General features: G+C 39.0%; 3 protein-coding genes across 4 annotated transcripts in view; all 3 read right to left on the reverse strand.

Moving 5' to 3' along the window:
- Positions 1-23,063, reverse strand: part of gpr155b (G protein-coupled receptor 155b) — a 698,693-nt gene that overhangs the window by 51,621 nt on the left and 624,009 nt on the right. The gene's annotated exons all lie outside the window — the stretch shown is intronic.
- Positions 5,583-23,063, reverse strand: part of b3galt1a (UDP-Gal:betaGlcNAc beta 1,3-galactosyltransferase, polypeptide 1a) — a 29,008-nt gene continuing 11,527 nt past the window's right edge. The window contains exons 2-3 of one of the 2 annotated variants that reach the window (XM_068221889.2): positions 9,587-9,704; positions 5,583-8,641 (exon numbers count right to left, since the gene is read on the reverse strand). In XM_068221889.2, the coding sequence (XP_068077990.1) occupies positions 6,324-7,310 (987 nt within the window). In that variant the 5' untranslated portion in view covers positions 7,311-8,641; positions 9,587-9,704 and the 3' untranslated portion in view covers positions 5,583-6,323. The remainder of the gene's footprint in view (positions 8,642-9,586; positions 9,705-23,063) is intronic. The other variant, XM_017356572.4, reaches the window with a different exon arrangement.
- On the reverse strand, positions 18,176-19,813 carry LOC141386186 (uncharacterized). The gene is made up of 2 exons (XM_073953715.1): positions 19,712-19,813; positions 18,176-19,533 (listed from the first exon to the last, which is right to left on the reverse strand). Exon 2 carries the CDS (start codon positions 19,469-19,471, stop codon positions 18,176-18,178), a length of 1,296 nt encoding a protein of 431 aa, XP_073809816.1. The 5' UTR covers positions 19,472-19,533; positions 19,712-19,813.

A 23,063-nucleotide genomic window follows, 5' to 3' on the forward strand; every position in this document is an offset into this window, starting at 1 on the left:
CAAATTCATCTCCCTCACTTCTCTTAGAATGGATATCTTGTCGAAGATTCATCTTTCCTGGCCAACACGGGTCAGTAATGTTGAGCATATTACCTGGTAACACAACCTAAAGGCACAATATGTAAGATTTGTTTCATTAAACCATCTAATAACCACTAGAACAGTATTACTGTATATATTATGTACTTGCATTACCTCAAATGTTGAAAAATGTTTAAATCCAGAGAAATAAGCATTTGTAACTAGTGACATTAACCGTATGCTAATGATATCACATACACTCAATGGATTGGTTTTATAGAAAAGAGAAAACACCAAAAACAACCTTTGTTTATGGGGATGGGGGCAAGTCAGTGCACTCACTCTGATCCCCTGGGCTCTGCATTGGTTGGGGAAATTCCAAATGGAAACAAAACAAAAGATTACAGTTGGCTTAAGCAGGGTGTCCACAGAGTCTTAAAAAGTATTAAAAGTTGATCAATCAATCTAGAGAAATTTAAGGCCCTTAAAAAGTCTTAAATGCTATTTTGCAAGGTATTTAATTTTATATAATTTTTGATTATGCAACATATGGGTGTACGCTAGTTTGTCTGAATTAAATCTGTAAATATGAGGATGATGTGGTTTATGAAATTAATGAAATCTTGCTAGATTCGACATCATGCTGCTTTGTTTACTGCGGTTACCAAGGCAACACCATTATTTCTGCAGTTCTATAGGCACCAACCTGATGAATTAGCTAGATTTAATAGATTTTTATTCAGTGTATGAATAACGTTTTAGTTTTGGATTAGTTTCTTACATTAATATTTAGTAAATATATATACTGTAAGGTAAAATATTGCCAATGTTTCCGGTTGAAAAGTGGTTATAAGGTCTTAAAATGTATGGAAAGAGTAGGCCCACACGGGATCTGCACGCACAGAATTCCGCAGATTTTTTTCCCCATCATTGACTGTTTATTTACTAGTGTAAATGTGAGTAAATTTCTATTTGTTCAGTTTTTCAATTAATTTCAGTACTATAATTGACTAATATGAAAATGTTCATATGGTTTATTTACAACACAGTTTGTAAAGTAATAATTTCTGTCTTTTAGTAGATAAATTACATGAGAGACTTGCTTTTTTTTTTTTTTTTTACCAAAAAAAAGTGGATCTAATTGTATTTGTATTGTAAACGATAAATAAAAGTTAAAAATGTATTACCTCTTAGTTAATAAATTAAGGTTTTAGTTATGATACTCCCAAAATAATTCAGCATAAATCCACAGACTTTTACCAAACTTCTGTGCAGAAATAGCAAAAAATGTCCACAGATTCCATCTGGGCCTAGGAAAGAGTCTTAAAAGGTATTGAATTTCACTCTCTGATTCCTGTTTATCTGTTAAGATTGGCAATGAAAATTTGGGACATGGCAACCTGCAGAACCTGGGAAGTTAAAAAACAAAACAAAACAACAACAACCTTTGTTTGTGGTGAATACGCACCATTTAGTGGACAAAAACACAAACTGTGCCTTTACTTATGAAGAAAAAAAAAGAGATTTTGATATGATTAACAAATGAAAGTGTGCAACCAATAAGTAGCGCACATAGCATAAAAAGTGTATATGTTTATTAATTGTACAGTTAGCAGTGTAAAACGAGCCTGTCCATGAGAATTCAGATACAAAATAAAGTGCATGGTCCCAGCATCCCCTTATACAGTATGTGCTATATATATATATATATATATATATATATATATATATATATATATATATATATATATATATATATATATATATATATATATATATGTCATTTATGTTATATCATAACAATACAAGACAGTTATCATACCAAACCTGCTTCATTCATTCATCCATCCATCAGCAGTACACAATCAAATGGTTCGATATACAGCAATGCAGCACAATCACTCGACATGGCTGTCAAAAATACAAAGTACATATTATTTTAAAAGTGAAGAGTTGATATTTTTGGCCCGGTGATATTGCAGTAGATACATTGTATGCTTGGCGGGTTGAAGCATAGCCAGGTTGCTTTAAAGTGAAACATAAGTGTGTTATGAACAAATTATACAGTAACTTTCATATCTATTTCATTTAAAGGGCAAAAAAGAAGTTCAAAAAAAGTTAATATTTTGATCAAAGCAAGTAAAGTAATATAAAAATATATGTTATAACAATAAAAATAAACATTTTTAGTAAATATTAAAATAAATGTCAACTTTAAGAAAAAGGAAATATGTGCAATGCATGCAAAATGAAAGTGTATGTGTGTTTATGCTATCTGTTTTGCATGTTTCTATTGTAACACAAACAAAAGTAAAATAATGTTCCTATCTAATGTTTTGAAACTGAGCTCTACTGCTATCCAAAGGCTTTGGCTACATATAAATATGCATTCTCGTGAGTTAATCTATTTACCATTCATTTCAAGAGGGATATAGAGAATAAATGCAGTTTATGGCAGACGTTTGGGATAGTAAATACTGCTCTTTCTCATATAATATTATGTACCTTTGTATGTTGATGCTATTAATCTAAAGCAGTTCACAGCGGCCTGGTTTATGAATAATATTTGTAAATATGTAAGGCCCAAATACACCATTTTAAAACCATTAACATTGCAAATAACTTGTAAGTCCAGATTTACATATTGCTCTGCATAGTAACATCAGCTTCATGAGGATACAGACTGTTTTTCTCTGATTTGGAGGGTTACAAACACTCTAGAATTGGTTTAATCAACCAAAAAATGAGAGTTCTGTCATCGTTTACCCGCCTTCATATTGTTCCAAACCATTAAGCATTTTGTCCATCTTCAGAACACAAAGATACTATTCATGAAATCTGCTAGATATCTGTACCACCTTCGGGAAAAAAAAAAAATTGATATGAATCGTGTGGTTCAATCCAAGTCTTCTGAGGAGACTAATTAAACTTTATTGCTCACCTGAAGAAACAGTTTAGACTTTCCTCTTTCAGATGAACACAGCCAGAGTAGTTTTAATTTTCATCCTGGCTCTTCCATGCTGTATACTGGTGTTGGGTTGAGGCCATTTTTGAAGCTTACAAAGGCACTAAATCAATCATAAATGCAACCGACTATACCAATTCAATGCATGTCTTATGGAGCAGATTGATGTATTTTTTGTTTAAAAAAATAAAATAAAATAATAATAATAGTAATAAAGTAATCTTACTGACTTCTGAATACTACCGAATGACACTTCTCAGCAACTTCAGAAGGCGCATTTGTAGTGGAATTTTTGGTCAGAGTAGATGAACGAGGATGATTGAATGCTGGTAACTAATTAAAAGTGGAAAACGAGACGTTAAATAGCAGAGGATTTCACAATAATGCTGGGTTTACAGCAAACATGGGGCACCGGCCTCTAGTTTTCCACCTAAAGTATATTTTCCAATCGATTTGAACTATTGGAAATTATTTCAGCCAAACGTGTCAGACATTCCATCATTTGCAACCCCTGGTGGAAAAAACCTATAAAAGTGTTTGCATTGACCCCAGCAGGCACACAATATCATAAGACGTTAATATTAGGTGTGATTTAGGTTGTGATGTCAGCGCCTAGGAACAATGTTATTTTGACGTCCAATAACGACATCAAATGAAATAGATATTTGGTCAATTTTAGGTTGTGTTGGAAAGTGACCAAAATCCAATGTCGAGCCAACATTTTAAACTAACGTCATATTGGCGTCAAATACTGAAATTTATTCGTCAGGTCTTGCAACCCAGCCTGATCTAATAAGGAAACATAACTATTTTATGTTGTGTCAGTTTAAAAGCTAATTCAGACAAATTTGTGCAAGTTCAGTCGTACGAAAATGTACGATTTTAAAAGGAAGGCGTGGCACCCAACCCTGCACAAATGAGATTGTACGATTTCATACAAATTAGCCACTAAATCAAAAAGTTATGAATTTTTGTGGGATTGTGTTGTGCAACCAAAATTCAATGTCTGATAAACGTCATAGTAGTAACGTCCACACAACATCAAGCTGTAACATCATTAGAAGTTTATATTTGGCTGATTTTAGGTTAGATATTTTATTTCTAGATTTTATTTTCAAACAAAATGCAACTTTGCAATGTGTAGGGGTATAACGTCAATCTGACGTCATTTTGACATCCTGTGCCTGCTGGTAAACTACTTGCACAAACAGAATGAGAACATGTCATTGCAGAACTTCTGACATCTGACATATTCTCTAATAGGCTTATATGTTAATATTGTTATATATATATATATATATATATATATATATATATATATATATATATATATATATATATATATGTATATAAAATATTCAAAAAAATATTCAGCTTTTTCTGTTGTGATTTGCATTTGTTTTTCATTTTGCCCTCACGAGTGTGTCATAAAACAGGGTGGAACACAATTTGGAGAAGTTTCCCATTACTTAATTTCGCTTTTGGTGTGAAACCAGCATAAGACAAAAGCTTGAGCTTTTTGCACAGCCATATACGAGTCTATTCCCAGAATTTCTGCTTTGAATAGGTCTCAAGTCATACGCCACGTTCTGTCAGTTTTATGATGGATTAATGTGCTTTCAGAAGTAAAAAAACAAAAAACAGCCACTACTCAACACCATCATACATAGAATAGCAGGAACATCTGACAAAAGAAAGTCATTGTCACACTGAGGATGTCACACTAAGGATGATTTGAAAGTGAGTATATTATGAAAAATTTATTTATTTATTTATTTTTTTTGGTAAACCACTCTTTTAAGCCAAACTTAGGGTGAATTCCAATTCCAAACAGGTTCTTTTATGCTCTTGAAGGGCACATTGGGAATGAAGCACCATTTGTAGAACTTTCAAAATGAAGGAAAACAGTCCTCTCTTAATGAAAGCCCACTAGAAGTCTGCTGATGAAAGGAACTTTTGATGGTCATGTCCTACGCCATTTAAAGAACTCACATCAAGAGGTCTGCTATTTGAAGAGAGTAGGCATAGGGATCCATTTCAAAATCACCTTTAATGTGCACTTGCAGTAATAATTCATCAATCTGCATTGGACACATTTTGCATCATCAGATACATCCACGGACACAGTACTCACAATTACCTGCCCACTTTTCACCCACTATGCACCCTTGATGTGCACTTCAGCCAAGACCAAAGTAAAGGAATCGCTGAGGAAATTTCTTCTGTACAGTCTAAATGCCGTGAAAATAGACACTCGGAGAAAGACCATTAGAGTTTAGGATGCCGTCTATTATTAGTATTGGGCCTACAGCATTTCTATTTGGTGATGGAATTTCAGCTTGATCAAATGAGGTTTGTTCTTGTATTGTACAGCATGTGTACTAAACATGTACTTACAGAGTAATTACCTAAGTATGAACTGGTTATATGTGGTAACTACATACTGTAGGTTTCTGTTAGCTTCAAGGATATGTTTAAAGATTCATCATTTATGTAGCAACTATAATAAAGTGCTGCAATTTGTCTTTGCGAACATTCTGAAGAGTTCAAGTATTTTGGGGTTTTAATCATGAGTGGGGGAAGGACTGGACGCAAAATTGATAGGCGGATTGATGCAGCGGCAGCAGTAATGTGGTCAATGTACAGCCCATTGTGGTAAAACATGAGCTGAGCCAAAAGTCAAAGCTCTCAATTTACTGGTCAATCTATGTTCCTACTCTCCCCTAAGGTCTTGAGCTTTGGGTCATGACCGAAAGGAAAGGATCTCGGATACAAGCGGCTGAATTGAGTTTCCTTCGCAGGGTGGCAGGGCGCTCCATTATAAATAACCCCAGAAGAGCTCGGAGTAGAGCCACTTCTCCTCCACGTCGAGGGAAGTCAGCAGAGGTGGCCCGGGCATCTGTTTCGGATGCCTCCTGGATGCCTGCCTAAGAAGGTGTTCCAGGCATGTCTCACTGGGAGGAGGCCCCAGGAAAGACCCAGGACACCCTGAAGGGACTATGTCTCTTGGCTGGCCTGGGAATTCCTTGGGCTCCCCCCCAGAGGAGCTGGAGGAAGTGTCTGGGGGAGAGGGAAGTCTGAGGTTCTCTCCTAAGACTGCTGCCCCCACAAACCAGCCCTGGAAGAGTGGATGAAAATGAATGAAAGAATGAATGAACATTCTGAAGAGGCAAGAGTCCTCTGCATTTCAAAGATGAACACATTTCTTATGTGTTTGGAACAACATGTGGGATCATTTTCATTTTTTTGGATGAACTAACCCTTTAAAACCAATACAAACAAATCTTTAGGATCCCACGTTGGCTCAGGTTTCAACAGCTAATTCCTTAAATATATGTTAGCATTTGAGATGCTTTTTATTGGACATATCGTTCCATATTCGTAATATCTCCTCTGGTGAGATCTGATGTACAGTCAACACTTTGCGGTAGCGGCAGAGGCTGTAGGTCATCTTCCAGTGATTGAATCCATTATTCTGGAAGGGCTGAATGCCTAGTTTGCGCAGGCACAGTCCCACATACACATCCTCCAGATGAAGGAGTCTTGTATGAAGAGATGTCTTGTAGAGCAACTCCGCCATGTCTCCAGAATACACATATCCGGTGCCCGAGCAGAAGGGTGGATACCTGCTATCAGGGTAAAGCTCTCTGGGCATGAACCACTTGCTGTGGACGTCGCGTATGGGTCCTCCGTTTATCACGTGACCTGTGAAAAAGCGGCGTCTTGGTTTGGCGTTGGGTCTCAGCAGGTTGAACACTAGATTGTCCATGTTGACGAATATATCACTGTCGGTTTTCATGACGTACTGCGCGTTGGGGCAAAACAAAGACACCCATCGCATTCCCATGAGAGTCTTCAGAGTCAAATTGTGATAGGAATCCACAAAGTCCTCCACTAGGATGTCATGGAAGATCTGGCTCTCTTGTTCCACCATTTGATTGAGCACCGGTTCAGTGCTGTAGCCCAGAAGAAACAGCGTCAAAATGTGAACGTTGCTGAAGGTGTTTTCATCTCCCCAGGTCTCCCGGATGGCTTGGCGCGCATCGAACTCCTTGTGGTTGGTGCTGATGAGGAGAACGAGGAAGGGCGTTGTGCTTTCACATTTCTTGGGCTCATTGATGAGGAACTTGAAATTGTGGGGATTCAGAGTGCGTGTGCGGATATTGCTGAAACTGTCGTTTTTCGAGAACCTCAGGATTGGCTTTCGGATAAAGGTCATTTGGCCAACGTAGGCTGTCGAAGGCCGTGAGCCGCTGAGATACCAGAGCGCACTGGCCCAGCAGACCACAGTCAGCAGATATAGGCATGACACCTTCGATGGCATCTCGTCAGTGGCTGGATCACCCGTCAATCACACGCATTTAGCCCGCAGGCCAATCACGTGCAGTTATTGTGCAAGCATCGCTTTGCTGGGCACAAACCATCCATCTTTTGGCATCGGCGATCGTTTAGTTTTGAAAAGCCTTTATGCAGGACACACAAACATTAATCTGTGTTTTCATTTTAAATGGTAATCAATACGTTTTGCAGTTAATAATACAGGATTGAATGCGTTTTCTTTTTGTTTTTACAAAAATATACATTCTAGATCAGAAATTCGAGATCAAAAACATTCTAGATTAGAAATTTGAGATCAGAAACATTCTAGATTAGAAATATTCTAGATCAGAAATTTGAGACCAGAAAATCAAGATTAGAAATTTGAGATCAGAAAATCGAGATCAAAAATTTGAGATCAGAAACTTTCTAGATTAGAAATATTCTAGATCAGAAATTTGAGATCAGAAAATCGAGATCAGAAATTCGAGATCAGAAACTTTCTAAATTAGAAATATTCTAGATCAGAAATTTGAGATCAGAAACATTCTAGATCAGAAATTCGAGATCAGAAGTTTGAGATCAGAAACATTCCAGAAACTTGGAGGACTATGGGGTACCTATTCAAATTAATGGGTTATTATTACTAATACAATTGATATTTATACTATTAATACATTAAATCAATATTATTATATTACAGAAATTATTACATCAGAAATAATGACAAAAATCTACAGGAATAATAGTATCAATAAATTTATCTAACTATATTAGTATTCATAAAAATCAAGAAATCCTATTTTGCCATTAATGACTACTCCCGGTTGCCATCAAGATTTGACATACTTGTAGAAGAAATAATGGCAGGAATATATATGAATACTATTATTAATAAATCTGAATAATCCAAATAACCTAAAAATAAACAAAAATAATCATATTTCTTCACGCCTCAATAACTATTGCTTCCCCATTAAAATTCTAGCAGAAAATTAACAGCCTTTGAAAATAATGGACGGACAAAGGCAAGTCTAAACGCTTGAGAAGCACTCTTCTAGAAGTTTCCAGGAGCTTCTGTACTCTTCTAACTGTGCTGAGATTTGCATTCACTTCCCTATAATTGCCCTTCTATCACAGAGGGTCATCACTGCATTGCGTCTGTTCCCACATCATTAATAAAGCATACAGGGTGGAGTGGACAGAGACTGAGATGCTGCTTTTCAGTCCAGGTGCTGCAGGATGTGCAGGTCACAGACAGCAGAGACGTTCCTCTTTTCAAATGTAGGTTGTTTCGTTTTCCTCACCCAGATCTCACTTTCAGGCCTGCGTGGAAATCTGAAAGAGAAAAACAGAGTTGTTAATGCATGTAAATGTTGTATGTTCTGTAACACAAGCACACACGTGTAATGGACTGATGATAACATCATTTGATAACAGTTCTATATTTAGCCCTCTCAGCATCCTGTGTTCTCCAGTTACCAGTTCCATACTGCATATGAATTACTAGACAGAAAATAATGAACTTAATAAATAGGCATATTTTCTCAGAAAACATATTTATAAAGGCGCCATTGACCTGAAATTTTCACCAGATGTTGAAAACAACCAAAGAAGAGCTTATATGAAAAGAAAACAAATCTAATTAGTTTACAAATTAGGTTATGTTTAATAAAATGAAATGACGCGGGAAAAAAGTACTGAACACACGAAGAAATCGAGGTGTAGAAAGGCAGTGAAAGCCCAGACAGCAGCTGAAATCTCTCAGTAGTTTTTCAGCAACCCTCTTCCTTTTATCATTGTAAATTAATATTAGCTGCTTCAGTCCAGCATCTACATTACCACGAGGATGAAGATGAAACCAGGGCGGACATTTCAGCGAGACAATGATCCAAACACAGCCAAGGAAACTCTCAAATGCTTTCAGAGAAAGAAAATCAAGCCGTAGAATGGCCCAGCCCCCACTGTACAGTATACTGTATGCCTCATAAAACATCTACCTGAAATAGGCTGTAAAATAGGCAATGTAATTAAAATATAGTAACTGCATATTGACACTGCATATTAGTTCCCTAGCAACACCCTAGTAACTACAAGTAACATTGTTATTTATCATTATTTGATTAAATAAAAAATGATGAATATTTACCACAAATATTTACATTTATTAATTCAACACATGCCATTATCCACCTCTTAAATAGATGGATGCACTGAAATACACATTTTCAAAATAATCAAACAAAAATGGCGTCACAGTGGCACAGTGGGTAGCACAATCACCTCACAGCAAGAAGGTTGCTGGTTCGAGCCCCGGCTAGGGTCAGTTGGCATTTCTGTGTGGAGTTTGCATGTTCTCCCCGTGTTCGCGTGGGTTTCCTCCGGGTGCTCCGGTTTCCCCCTAAAGACATGCGCTATAGGTTAATTGAATAAGTGAAATTGGCCATGGTGTATATGTGTGAGTGTATGGGTGTTTCCCAGTGTTGGGTTGTGGATGGAAAGGCATTTGCTGCGTAAAACGTGCTGGATAAGTTAGCGGTTCATTCTGCTGTGGCGATCCCAGATAAATACAGGGCCTAAGCTAAAAAGAAAATGTATGTGTGTGTGCGTATATATATATATATATATATATATATATATATATATATATATATATATATATATATATATATATATTGACTAAAAAGCCTCAAAAGTACATTATGTTGCCCAAAAGCAGCAATATTTGTCAAACCGTAGAGTGTTTCTGCTTTGTTGCTGTATGAGGGCGGAGTAATACACAAGGGTGAAGGGTTAAAAGGCTGGACGAGTGCTGTTACTGACAGAATATTGCACAGCTATCAGCCAATCAGATTCAAGAACCAGACAGAACTGTTGTATAAATAAATATATATAGACAAATACAAACTGGTGCTATGTTTTGTGTCATATTTCTAAATGGAATTTTACCTTTAAACAAGAAAAAAACTTCAAAATAGCACATTTAAAAAAATACAACCCCCACACGGTGAAATACAAATAAACAGAAGGTGTAAGAGTTACAGGTGAGACTGTAAACAAAAGGACAGAGCAGGTGAAAAGAACTATCTGTCTCTATTATAAAATGGCAATTCAGCAGATTTTTTTTTTGCACCTGAAGACGCAAAAGACGACAAACAAACAACATCAGCAGCAATTGTCTGGGCAAGACTCCAGCAGCAGAGACAGAGGCCATTTGCAGCCCCTCGACCCCTAAAAGTACACAAGGAAAGTGACTCATCCTTTTTTCTGGCCTGTTGGTTGTTTCGAGGAACGTCTGTTAACCTTTGTTAGATCCAAGAGTAACTGGAGCACTGCTGTGCTTTCTAAACAAGTCAGAATAAAGCATCTTCTGAACAGACTGTAAGAGATATAATTATATATATATATATATATATATATATATATATATATATATATATATATATATATATATATATATATATATATATATATATATATTTACTTACCATGGAAATCAAAACTGGAAAACAACCTACAATTTCCTAAATTCCAAGGTCACTGCTTATCCTATACTGTAACAGTAGATTTTAAGCTATTTTAAGGAGATTTGATATTACTAGTTATTTTGCAAGATACTAGTATTCAGCTTTAAGTGCATTTTAAAGGCTTTTATGTGAACTAGGCAAGTTTGAATAACTAGGCAAGTTGTTGGACAACAATGGTTTGTTTTGTGGCTAATTGGAAAAAATATATATAATAAGGAGTCTAATAATATTGACCTTAAAATTGTAAGTGGACCTTAAAAATTAAAAGTGGATTTTATTTTTGCTAAACTAAAAGAAATAAGACATTCCCTAGAAGAAGAAAATATTTAAGAAATATTATGACAATTTCTTTAGTCTGTTAAATATCACTTTGGAAATATTTGAAAAAACTGGGTGAGTAGCAGATCGCCTCACAGCAAGAAGGTCACTGGTTTGAGCCTCGGTTCATTCCGCTGTGGCGACCTCTGATTATTAAAGGTAATAAGCCGAAAAAAAAATGAATAAATGAATGTTCTGCTGTCTACTTTTACCTTTCTGCAATGACCTAAAACACATATCCAAATCATCAAAGGAATGGTTTCAGCAGGAGAAGGTTTCTGTTTTGAAATGACCCAGATAGACATGAACCCTATAGAAAATCAGCGAGGGACATGAAAATGGCTTTACACGGGGGATGACGGATCTGAAATGATTTATGGGAATATATTTCTAAACTGTGCCAAGCTGACAGACTACTATCAAAAGAGACTGCTATAATAAAACAGATCATCGTAAAAAGGAATGTAATTCATAATAATACCTAAAAATGTAATGCAAAGTATTAGTAAGGAAAAGGGACAGCCTATGTACAACTTTGTGGGGTACAAAACAGGTATTTAGTGTACAATCTCATTCCCAAAATGAGTAATACACTCTAAATTAAAGGTACAAAAAGATTCCCTTAAAAGTACCACCACAGGGACGGTCATTGTAGCTTTGTCAGTTTTGTACCTTTTTGCTGAAAGTGTTCAACACCAGTCATGTTATTTAAATTTTAGATTTTTTATTTAATTTCATACAATGCAAATCTTTACATTTAAAGGGATAAAATGTAGATCCCAAATTATCAATATCATTCAGCTAGGACTGCACAATATATCGTTTCAACATCGATATGGCAATGTGCGCATCTGCAATATCAAGTTACCACAGTTGATCGTGTTTATGTTTCAGGCATGTGACTGTGTAAGCACTCATGCACAAGAAATGATCATCTTTTTAACTTTAAGAAATATTGATTGTTTTAAAGTATATATACACATTAGGGTTGGGCGATGTTGACCAATTTGACATTGTAAGATGTCTACTGTGAAACATCGCGATGAACAATGCCATCGCTGTCGTAGGCGGGGGTGGAGTTAATATCAATTAACTCATAACTAATTAATTAATTGTAGCCTACCGTTTTCACTACCTGACTCACATGGTCTTTGTTTTACCCATAACCAAACCATAAATAAATTAAGTTACAAAAAAATGACCACCTGTCAATAACTTTTTTCCCTGGGACTCTGGCATGAATAGGCAGTGATCTGTGTCATTATAATGGCTTTTCACTGTAGTGCATACATTTTCATTGTTTTCACTGCAAAATCCTCACCGCATACGCGGATTTAGGAGACAATTATGCAGAATGCATCTTTGCACCTAAAAACGCCAAATGCAGCACTCAGGAACAGATAAACAGTTGTTATGTGAACTTGCTGAAGTAAAAAAGCCTGCAATGCTTGCCCCGCCTTTGTGCTCTTCTTATTGGCTCACTGCTCTAGAACTGAATGCGAATGATTGGTTAATATCACCTGTCAATCACTCAGTCAATGCCTTCTGCCTTCAGATGACAGGAGCAACAACCGCGAAAATGTGAAGCGCTGAAGATGAGAGAATGAAAACAACACTGACAGATTGACCTAAAGTTACTAATAACGACTTTTCCAAGAGGGGATAAAAGACTTCCAGTGTTTCAAGTCCGCTATGAACATGACCAAAGCCATTCACTGTAAAGTCTATGGGACGGGGTTTGCAGGTAATAGCGTTTGCCACTGAATCCACACATTTTAAGTGTGAGAGGTGCTGTACAATCCTTCATTTAATCCTCACGATGCTGTCAGCCGTGCATGTGGCAGCTATATGTAACATTTAACACAGCTCACGAAAAGACTGTTATTGCTATTAAGATGACATGCAAATAATAGGTTATATATCAATATAAATGTGGGGCAGGGCGATGGATCGCGATGCCGGCTCAGCATTGTGAAGTTTGTTGGCCATCGGCGATGGATGATGGCATTGTTTATCGGCACAACCCTAATACACACAATGAAAACTACTCTTATTGTACATTTGATGACTCAATTTGTATATATCTGAATACTGCTAGACTCCCAGAAAACTATAAAACTGTTGTTCTTTTTTTTCATTTATATATTTGCTTTACTGTTTTTATCAACTCAATCATCATAATCAATGTAAATCTAAGTTTATTATTCTTAAATAGAGCTATTATTTTCATCTGGCTAAATTATATACAATATCGCAATACATGTCGCAAAAAAAATTAATTTCATTTAATTTTCATTAATGTCATTTCCCCCCTAATATCATGCAGCCCTACATTTAGCTGTCATTTTTAATCATTACCACTATCAAATTACATTATTTCACCAATGATCTGACATTTTATTTTTGCAACAGTAAATTTTTATAAGGATTTTCGTTTTTTTGTTGTTGGTTGAAGCGGATATCTGGATGATCTGTAATTTTTTTTAAATGTCAGATATCTCACCTTGAATGCAGACAACACAAACAGCTGTAGTCACAGTCTAACCGTATCTGTAGTAAATATACAGCTGACTGGGTGAGTTCTCTATGGGGAGTTCTGTGTAGGTGGAAGAAACGATACACTGCGTGGAGTAAAACCGGACCCTGCATTAAGTCATGTGAAAATGGTCTAATATTAATAATAATATTAACAATAATAATAATAATAATAATAATAATAATATAAAGCTGCATAACTGTTTTCAGTCTAAAAAATGTTAAAACAAATTACCTGAATACTGATATTATAATGATTTCTCAAGGATCATTGAAGACTGGACTAATGGCTGAGAACTGAAAACTCAGTTACACATCACAGGAAAACATATTATCTTTTACTTAAATGAAAAAGCAGCTTTGATATATACTGTACAGTACACTGAAGTGCTTTTTAATAGAAGATAAAAAGGAGGTTACAGTTAATGTTAACATGTTTATTAATAGGTTTGCCAAAAGCAGGCAAAGAGGACTCTGGGGGAGATAGAAAGGGTAAAACGGGACGGCAGAGATTGGTTAGGGGTTTTTGGTCCAAAAATAAGACGGTCCCAACTATACAAACTCAATCTCTTCATCTCCCGTTCAGATCTTCAAATGAACACCAGCTTCTCTTTCTGCTTTAAAAAGGTCAGAAACATGCGAACACTGCAAATGCCACAGAACATAAGTTAAAGAATGACCTCTGCAGTGATACGCATTATATTGATTTAACAAGTCGGTGCATTTTCCCTGAAACAAAATGTGTGTGTTATGTGCACACTTTCTCTGATTTCAGATTTGTCAGTCACAATCATACTGCACGTATCCTTTATAATGATGTTCCAGTCATTCGTTTAGTAATCATGTTTTCTGATGGCACCGTTTAGAGTTTCTGAGTACAGCATCTGTCTTGGGTCGCCTCAGGGCATCCAGTCAAACAGTTCTGAGATCAGTGATTAACCTTCAGCGTCGTACTTGGACAAAACTAGGTAGAGCGTCACCTCGATGTGTGCGCCTCGGAGAGAATTTGCATGGGATGTTTCTGGGTCATTAACAATTTCATCAGAGTATAAATATCCTTGCGAAAAAGCAATGTGGTTTATTGTATTGAAAGTGCACTTGAAATATACTTCAAACCTTAAATGTTTTTTAAAAGGTTATATTAATGAAATAAATGGCAACTTAAAGAGCTAAGGTACCATTTCCAATCTATTTCTGTTTTTTATGTCTGTTTCTGATCACTGCCAAATATATTTTTTTACGTATTGTGTTTTAACAATCTTTTGTTAAAAATTACACCTTTTACTCATCACTCGAGGCCTGCCTGAACTGAATTCTGAATGCTATATATATATATATATATATATTGTAGCGAGGCAGAGGGAAAACAGCGGCACAACAGGATGAGTTTACAGAAAAGTCCCCGGAGGGTGCTTTATTTACAAAGTGAATGTGCTGTAAAAGGTGCTCTTCTTTAGGGTGAGGTGCTCTGGTGCTCCGGGAAGTAGGTGAAGGACGGTGAGTAGTCGGGTGCAGGATCGTCACGAGCTGGAGTCCGCTAAGGAGAGACAGAGAGACAAGCATTAGCACAGGGAGTCATAGAAGGAATGAAGCTCATCTTCTCCTGGCGTAGGTTGGGCTTATATGTCTCTCCGCTTGATGTGCTCCAGCTGTGTACGATCCTGGCTTGATGAAGGTCCAGCTGGGTGCAATTTGCGACCAGGGCGACGTGGCATATAATTGCTCGTTACATTCCCCCCCCCCTTAGCGTCGTCCTGGTCCTGGGTGTCCTGCGGAGAAAAGGTAGAGTATTGTGAGGGGGGGTAGAATGGTTTGACAGACCTGCCCATCCTGACCATAGCCTTGAGAGCCCGTCGGCGTTTCCGTGGGAGGCCCCGGCTCGATGTTGTACCGTGAAGTTATAATCCTGGAGCGACAGGAACCATCTGGTGACTCGAGCGTTGTTATTTTTCGCCGTTGACATCCATTGAAGTGGAGCGTGGTCGGTCACCAGGGTGAATCTTCTTCCAAGGAGATAATATCTGAGCTCCAGGATTGCCCACTTGATCGCCAGGGCCTCTTTCTCCACCGTGGCGTACCGGGTCTCTGCAGGGGTAAGCTTCCGACTCACGTACATGATGGGGTGTTCTTCATCGCCGTGGACCTGGGAGAGGACCGCGCCCAGGCCCGAGTCGGAAGCGTCTGTTTGTAGGATGAAGGGGCAGCCGAAGTCAGGTGCGTGCAGTACCGGAGAAGATGTTAGTGCCGTCTTCAGGGCTTGGAACGCGCCATCTGCTTCCCTGTTCCATTGTATCTTCTCTGGCTGCCCCTTTCTGGTCAGGTCTGTCAACGGGCTGGCTATGGATGAGAAATTGGGAATGAAACATCTATAGTAGCCCGCTAACCCCAGAAATGCAAATACCTGGGTCTTTGTGGTGGGTTGTGGAGTTTCTTGTAGTGCTCTGATCTTGTTCTGTTGTGGCTGTATGAGACCTCTACCGATGTGGAAACCGAGGTATTTTGCTTCTGCTAGACCCAGGTGGCATTTCTTGGGATTAGCTGTGAGCCCAGCCCTACGAAGATCAAGGAGCACCCTCCGCAACCGGGATAGATGTTCTTCCCATGACTCGGAGTGGACGATTAGGTCGTCGAGGTATGCTGCTGCATACGGCTGGTGGGGTCTCAGCAGGATGTCCATCATACGCTGGAATGTTGCTGGAGCCCCGTGGAGCCCGAAGGGAAGAACCCGGTATTGCCAGTGCCCACCGGGAGTGGAGAAGGCGGTTTTCTCCTTGGCGCTTTCACTTAGTGGTAGTTGCCAGTAGCCTTTGGTGAGGTCGATCGTGGATATGAATCGGGCTCCACCCAGCCGATCCAGCAGCTCGTCCACCCGAGGCATGGGGTACCCGTCGAATTTGGAAATTTCGTTCAGCTTCCTGAAGTCATTGCAGAAGCGGAGGGTGCCGTCGGGTTTGGGGACCATCACTATGGGGCTGGACCACGGGCTACGAGATGGTTCGATGATTCCCAATTTCCTCATCTTTTGGATCTCATCGTTGATAGCCAGCCGGCGAGCTTCTGGTACTCGATAAGGCCTCTGCCGGACGATGGTGCCAGGTGGGGTGATGATGTCGTGCTGGATGATGGTGGTTCGGCCCGGTTTCTCTGAGAACACATCCCTGAACTGACCGACCAAGGCTTGCAGCTCCGCCTTCTGATTCGGTGAGAGTTGCTCACCTATATGGACAACGGGAGAAGTTTCTTCTGAGAAGGCAACTAGATGACCTGGAGCTGCAACCCATTTCTTCATCAAATTGATGTGGTAAAGTTGTTCTTCTCTTCTTCGTCCCGGCTGACGGACTCGATAATTTACCGGCCCTACCCTTTCTACCACTGTATATGGCCCCTTCCAAGAGGCCAAGAACTTCGAGGTGGTGGTAGGTATCAGGATCATTACTTTGTCCCCTGGTTGGAACTCTCTGGGTAGGGCGGGCCGGTTATATAATCGCTGTTGGGCGCGCTGGGCTTCGGTCAGATGTTGCTTGACAATGGGCATGACTTTCTCTATACGTCCTCTCATGTCCCGTACGTGCTCAATCACTGACCGTTGTGGGGCTGGCTCTTGCTCCCAAGCTTGACGAGCCACGTCCAATAGCCCTCATGGTTGACGGCCGAACAGCAATTCAAAAGGTGTAAAACCTGTAGATCCTTGGGGAACTTCTCTGATCCCGAAAAGCACGTACGGGATCATGAGGTCCCAGTCGCGCCCATCCTCTGCCACCACCCTGCGGAGCATCTGCTTCAGCGTCTTGTTAAAGCGCTCCACCAAGCCATCAGTCTGCGGATGATAAACAGAGGTTTTTATTTGCTTTACCTTTAGGAGGCGGCAGAGGTCTGCCATCAACCGGGACATGAATGGGGTGCCCTGGTCGGTCAGTATCTCTGCTGGTATTCCTACTCGGCTGCACAATAAAAACAGCTCTTTAGCGATTGCCGATGACATGGCTTTTCTCAGAGGTATCGCTTCTGGATATCTGGTGGCGTAGTCGAGGATGACAAGGATGTGTTCATGTCCCCGGGCCGACTTCGGCAAAGGCCCTATCAAGTCCATGCCAATGCGGTTGAAGGGCACCTCAATGATGGGTAATGGTATCAGAGGGCTGGGGGGTGGTCGTTGGGGAGACGTTCTTTGGCAGATGTCGCATGCCTGACAATACCTCTTTACTTCTCCATCCAACCCGGGCCAGTGGAAACGATCTCTGATCCTTTTGATCGTGTTGGCTGCTCCTAGGTGTCCTGCCATCGGGTGAGTATGTGCCAGTTCCAGAACAGTCTCCCTTTTGGTCCTCGGGACGACCAATAGCGTCTTCGTTTCCCCCCGCCTCTCTGCGACACAGTACAGCAGACCATTTTGCACAATAAAATGTGGGAGGGGGTGAGGGCTGGGAAACCGTTCGTTACCGTCTATGATCCGGACTTGTGGCCAGCAGTGCTTCAACGTTTCATCTTCACGCTATGCTCTTCCGAAATCGCCACCTGCGGTAATCTGTTGGAAAAGATCATAGTACAGGTTAGCCGATGATGACTCACCCCCTCTGTCGCTCTCGGTGGCCATCAGTGCTGTTTGGCGGTCCCGTTGAGCCCGTCCCTTGCTGTTCTTCTTTGCCCGAGCCGATCGAGCCTGATGATGGGTGAGGAGATCATCGAACCCCGGCCAGTCTCTACCCAGAAGAAGGGGTACTGGAAGATCTGGAACCACTCCTACTTCGATGCGCCAGCTTCCCGACTTCGTCGCTATGGTGACTTTTTGGGATGGTACGTGGCGGGTATCCCCGTGTACGCATGTAATCGGGATTCGGCTTTTTCCTTCCTGATGATATTTTAATGTTTTTGGATGAACCAGGGTTATTGCACTTCCTGTATCCAATGTGGCCGTCTGTGTTTTCCCGTCTATGCATACTTTCCGGGTGGGAGCTTCGGGAGGGACGTTGCGATGTACCACGCACCCTGCCATCCAGGCCGGGGTCGAGTGAGATGTTGGCTCTGTGGGCATCGGCTCGTCGACTGGGCTGGGGACCGCCGGTCTGCTGCCTGGTCTTGTTGTGCCCTCCACCGGTCGCCATGGCGCATTTACCCTCCGGGGTGGCAGAGCCGCTCTCTCCCCAGTCTCCCGGGCCACGTGAGCTTCCGCCAGCTCCACCGCCTCCACCAAAGCGGCCAGCGAGTCGGGGTTCCTCATGCTGGTAAGAGTGCGAAGCCGTTTGGGTAGCGCCCTCATAATTTTTTCAATGACAACTTTCTCAGCGACCTGGACTGCGGTTGGATCTCCTCCCAGCAACCATAATCTTCCCAATCTGGATAAGTTGGCTGCTTGAGTCCGAACCAGCTTTTTGTCATCATATGACCACTGAGAAAATTGTTGTGCTGCGCTTATGTTGGAGAGTCCCATTCTGGCGAGTATCTCCTTTTTCAATGCTTTATAGTCGTCGTTTTTCGGTGTCTCTAATGCGAAATAAGCTCTTTGAGCTTCTCCAGTCAGGAATGGTGCTAGCATCCTCGCCCAACTTTCCTTCGGCCATCTCTCTCTTTCCGCAATTACCTCAAAGGTGTGCAGGTAAGCATCAATATCATCCAGGTCGCTGAGTTTTGTGATAAATCTATGGGCGCTCACCTCAGAGAACTGGCTGGAACCGGCCGCTTGGCGGAGCTGTTGTTCCATACGGTCTTGTCTGGCGGTGAGTTGTTCAGTTATCACTTGTTGTCTTCTTGAGATTTCCGCTAGATGGCGTACTACCTCTTCGATCGACATGACTCAGGAGGGGATGACAGCCGAGTAAGAGAGCGTGAGTGAGAGAGAGAGCGGATGCCTGTCTGTAAACAGAAGAAAAACAGAGAAAAATTCAGTGGTTACTTCTTCTTACTGGTAAGTGCTGAATTTTTTTCCCTCTGAAAAAGCACGCATTCTCCACCAGTTGTAGCGAGGCAGAGGGAAAACAGCGGCACAACAGGATGAGTTTACAGACAAGTCCCCGGAGGGTGCTTTATTTACAAAGTGAATGTGCTGTAAAAGGTGCTCTTCTTTAGGGTGAGGTGCTCTGGTGCTCCGGGAAGTAGGTGAAGGACGGTGAGTAGTCGGGTGCAGGATCGTCACGAGCTGGAGTCCGCTAAGGAGAGACAGAGAGACAAGCATTAGCACAGGGAGTCATAGAAGGAATGAAGCTCATCTTCTCCTGGCGTAGGTTGGGCTTATATGTCTCTCCGCTTGATGTGCTCCAGCTGTGTACGATCCTGGCTTGATGAAGGTCCAGCTGGGTGCAATTTGCGACCAGGGCGACGTGGCATATAATTGCTCGTTACAATATATATATATATATATATATATATATATATATATATATATATATATATATATATATATATATATATATATATACATACAGTTGAAGTCAGAATTATTAGCCCCCTTTTGATTTTATTTATTTATTTATTTTTATATTTCCCAAATTATTTTTAACAGCGCAAGGAAATTTTAACAGTATGTCTGATAATATTTTTTCTTCTGGAGAAAGTCTTATTTGTTTTATTTCGGCTAGAATAAAAGCAGCTATATATATATATATATATATAGGCAAATAATTTAGTGGCTAAAAAGTATTGGTTCAGGCACCATTTTGGCAGCCGTACCGTTTTAAAAGTATCAATTTAGCAGTGGCATCGAAATAACCCCAAACAATACCAAAACCCAGCGACCTTCTTGCTGTGAGGTGACAGCGCTACCCACTGAGCCGCCCCTAACTATAACTATAATAATGGTAAATTGGAAAAAAAAAACATATTACATATATATTCAATTACATATACAGTCACGTTTAGTACTAGAGCCAAAAAATTATGTATATATATATTTTTTGTATTAAATTATGTGGCCGCAAACTTTACATTCTTATAAATATATTAATATAAGTAATATAATAATAAAATATAATAAGTATATTGCTTCTGTAATAAGTATGTTTGACAGAAATATGCGCAACTTTTTACAGAAAACTATCCAAAAATCTTTTATGGTACAAGCAATAAAATATAAAGTTTATCCTCTATTCTTCTCTCTGCTTAACCTTTTTAAAAATTTAATTTTTATTTTATTATTAACAACCCATTATGTCATTCCAAACATGCTATGATGCTTTAAAGCAGCTAATGTTGTCCTTTTAGATGACTGACCATTAGCCAGAAACTTTTTCACAAATCTTGTTCAGAATGGCATGATGGCATGAGAGAGTAAATACATTTTCATTTCTGAGAGAACTCTAAGAGTAAAGGACAGCTAAATAGAGTAATATATGTTTCTGTGGTCTTACATATTTATATTTTGGCTTCATATTTTGTGATCTTAGCATAACAGACTGTCACTAACTATATAAACTGGACATTTACATTTTCACACACATTTTTCTAATGGCAGGCAGCTGAATACTGACGCATGGAGAATGTTTTAGACTGATGTACATGTAATTTAATTTATTTCCCATCAGGCAGACAGAGAGAGTGTGAAAACATGGGATATAGCCTATATTACATAGCTTTCAACGACCATTACTGCAAAGTGCAAAAGTATGACTGTTCTAAATGCACTTCAACATATACAGGTGACGTCTGAATTATTCACCCTCTTGTAATTTTTTTTTCTTTTTTAAATATTTCCAGTTAAATGATGTTTAACAGAGCAAGAAAATGTTCACAGTATTTCCTATAATATTTTATCTTCTGGAGTAGAGCTGTTCAATATGGGGAAAATATCAAATGCCAATTTTTTTTAACAGGTACTCAAATCTTGATTTTATTCTGTAGACAATTTAGGTGCTGGTTGTTCCTTGTGCTGGCAACAGTTCTGCGATAGCTCTTACAAATGACCTGTGTTTATTCAGTGTCTGTGACTGTGAAATATTCCCATGTTACTGATATGCTGTTTGTCTTTGATATTAATTAGTCTATTATTGCTTCTGAATCTGCAGACACCGTCATCCCACTCATCCGCGATTTTCTGTTTGTCTGTTTTTATTTTATTGCGGGCTTTGCGGACTTGTCACACACAGACGTCATGCATTTGATCTGGGTGGGGGAAATTAAATAATATATATATATATATATATATATATACAGTTGAAGTCAGAATTATTAGTCCCCCTTTGATGTTTTTTTTCCTTTTTTAAATATTTCCCAATTAATGTTTAACAGAGCAAAGAAATTTTTACAGTATGTCTGAAAATATTTTTTCTACTGGAAAAAGTATTATTCGTTTTATTTTGGCTAGAATAAAAGTTAGTATATTTTAAATACCATTTTAAGGACAAAATTATTAGCCCCTTCAAGCTAATTTTTTCCCCACAGTCTAACAAACCATCATTATACAATAACTTGCCTAATTCCCCTAATTAACCTAGTTAAGCCTTTAAATGTCACTTTAAGCTATATGGAAGTGTCTGAAAAACATCTGGTTAAATATTATTTACTGTCATCATGGCAAAGATAAATTAAATCTGTTATTAGAAATGAGTTATTAAAACTATCATAATTAGAAATGTGTTGAAGAAATCTTCTCTCCGTTAAACAGAAATTGGGGAAAAAAATAAACAGGGGTAATAATTCTGACTTCAACTGTAATACAGTTTTTCATTGGGAATTGTAGTATTATGAAGTACTATAAAGTTTTCTAACAGACGAATAACATGATTTAGTGGGTCTCTATCATCTTTAATGTGAGCGTTCATGATCTCAGAAGGCATGGCTTTGGATGGCAGGGTAGGGGATTGTATTTGAAAGACATCATGCTAAGCGATTAGCAATTAGGCAGATCACCTAATGCACCTTTAAATTATTATGCTTAGAAAAGTGTTGAAAAAAAATCTTCATTCTCTTAAACAATAATTGTGGAAAAAATATACAAGGGGCAAATAATTCTGACTTTAACTGTACATCTGATTATATATGTGCGGTTGTTTGTTGTAAATATTCCTTCATATAACATTCTTAAAACAAATATAATACACAAGAAGCTAAACCGCATAAAATGTCAATTGTTTTTAGAGAGTTGATCTTCACGGCTCTTTTCTCTATCTCCATCTTATTCAATCTTGCATGAATAAAAGTAAATAACGTCTGCCAGAGTCTATTTCTCAGTTCAATGGCTGCATATTTGTCATGGGCATAATTGTGTTTACCAATGTAAGGCTTTCTGTGATTTACTGATCAATAAACAGATGGCTGGGACTGCTTTTCTTTGTAAAGATAAATCTTGAGGTAGTGTGTGCGTGTGTGTGTGAGAGAGAGAATGTATGATCCTTTCTAGTATTTGCTTCAATGGCAAGGACTATGATGCTTGTTATATTGTCTATATTGTC

The sequence above is a fragment of the Danio rerio genome, chromosome 6 (genome assembly GCF_049306965.1).
Source record: "Danio rerio strain Tuebingen ecotype United States chromosome 6, GRCz12tu, whole genome shotgun sequence".
Lineage (NCBI taxonomy): Eukaryota > Metazoa > Chordata > Actinopteri > Cypriniformes > Danionidae > Danio > Danio rerio.

Bases quoted from the DNA above. Each gene is read 5' to 3' on its own strand.
- LOC141386186 (XM_073953715.1), bottom strand. From the start codon at position 19,471: ATGTCGATCGAAGAGGTAGTACGCCATCTAGCGGAAATCTCAAGAAGA.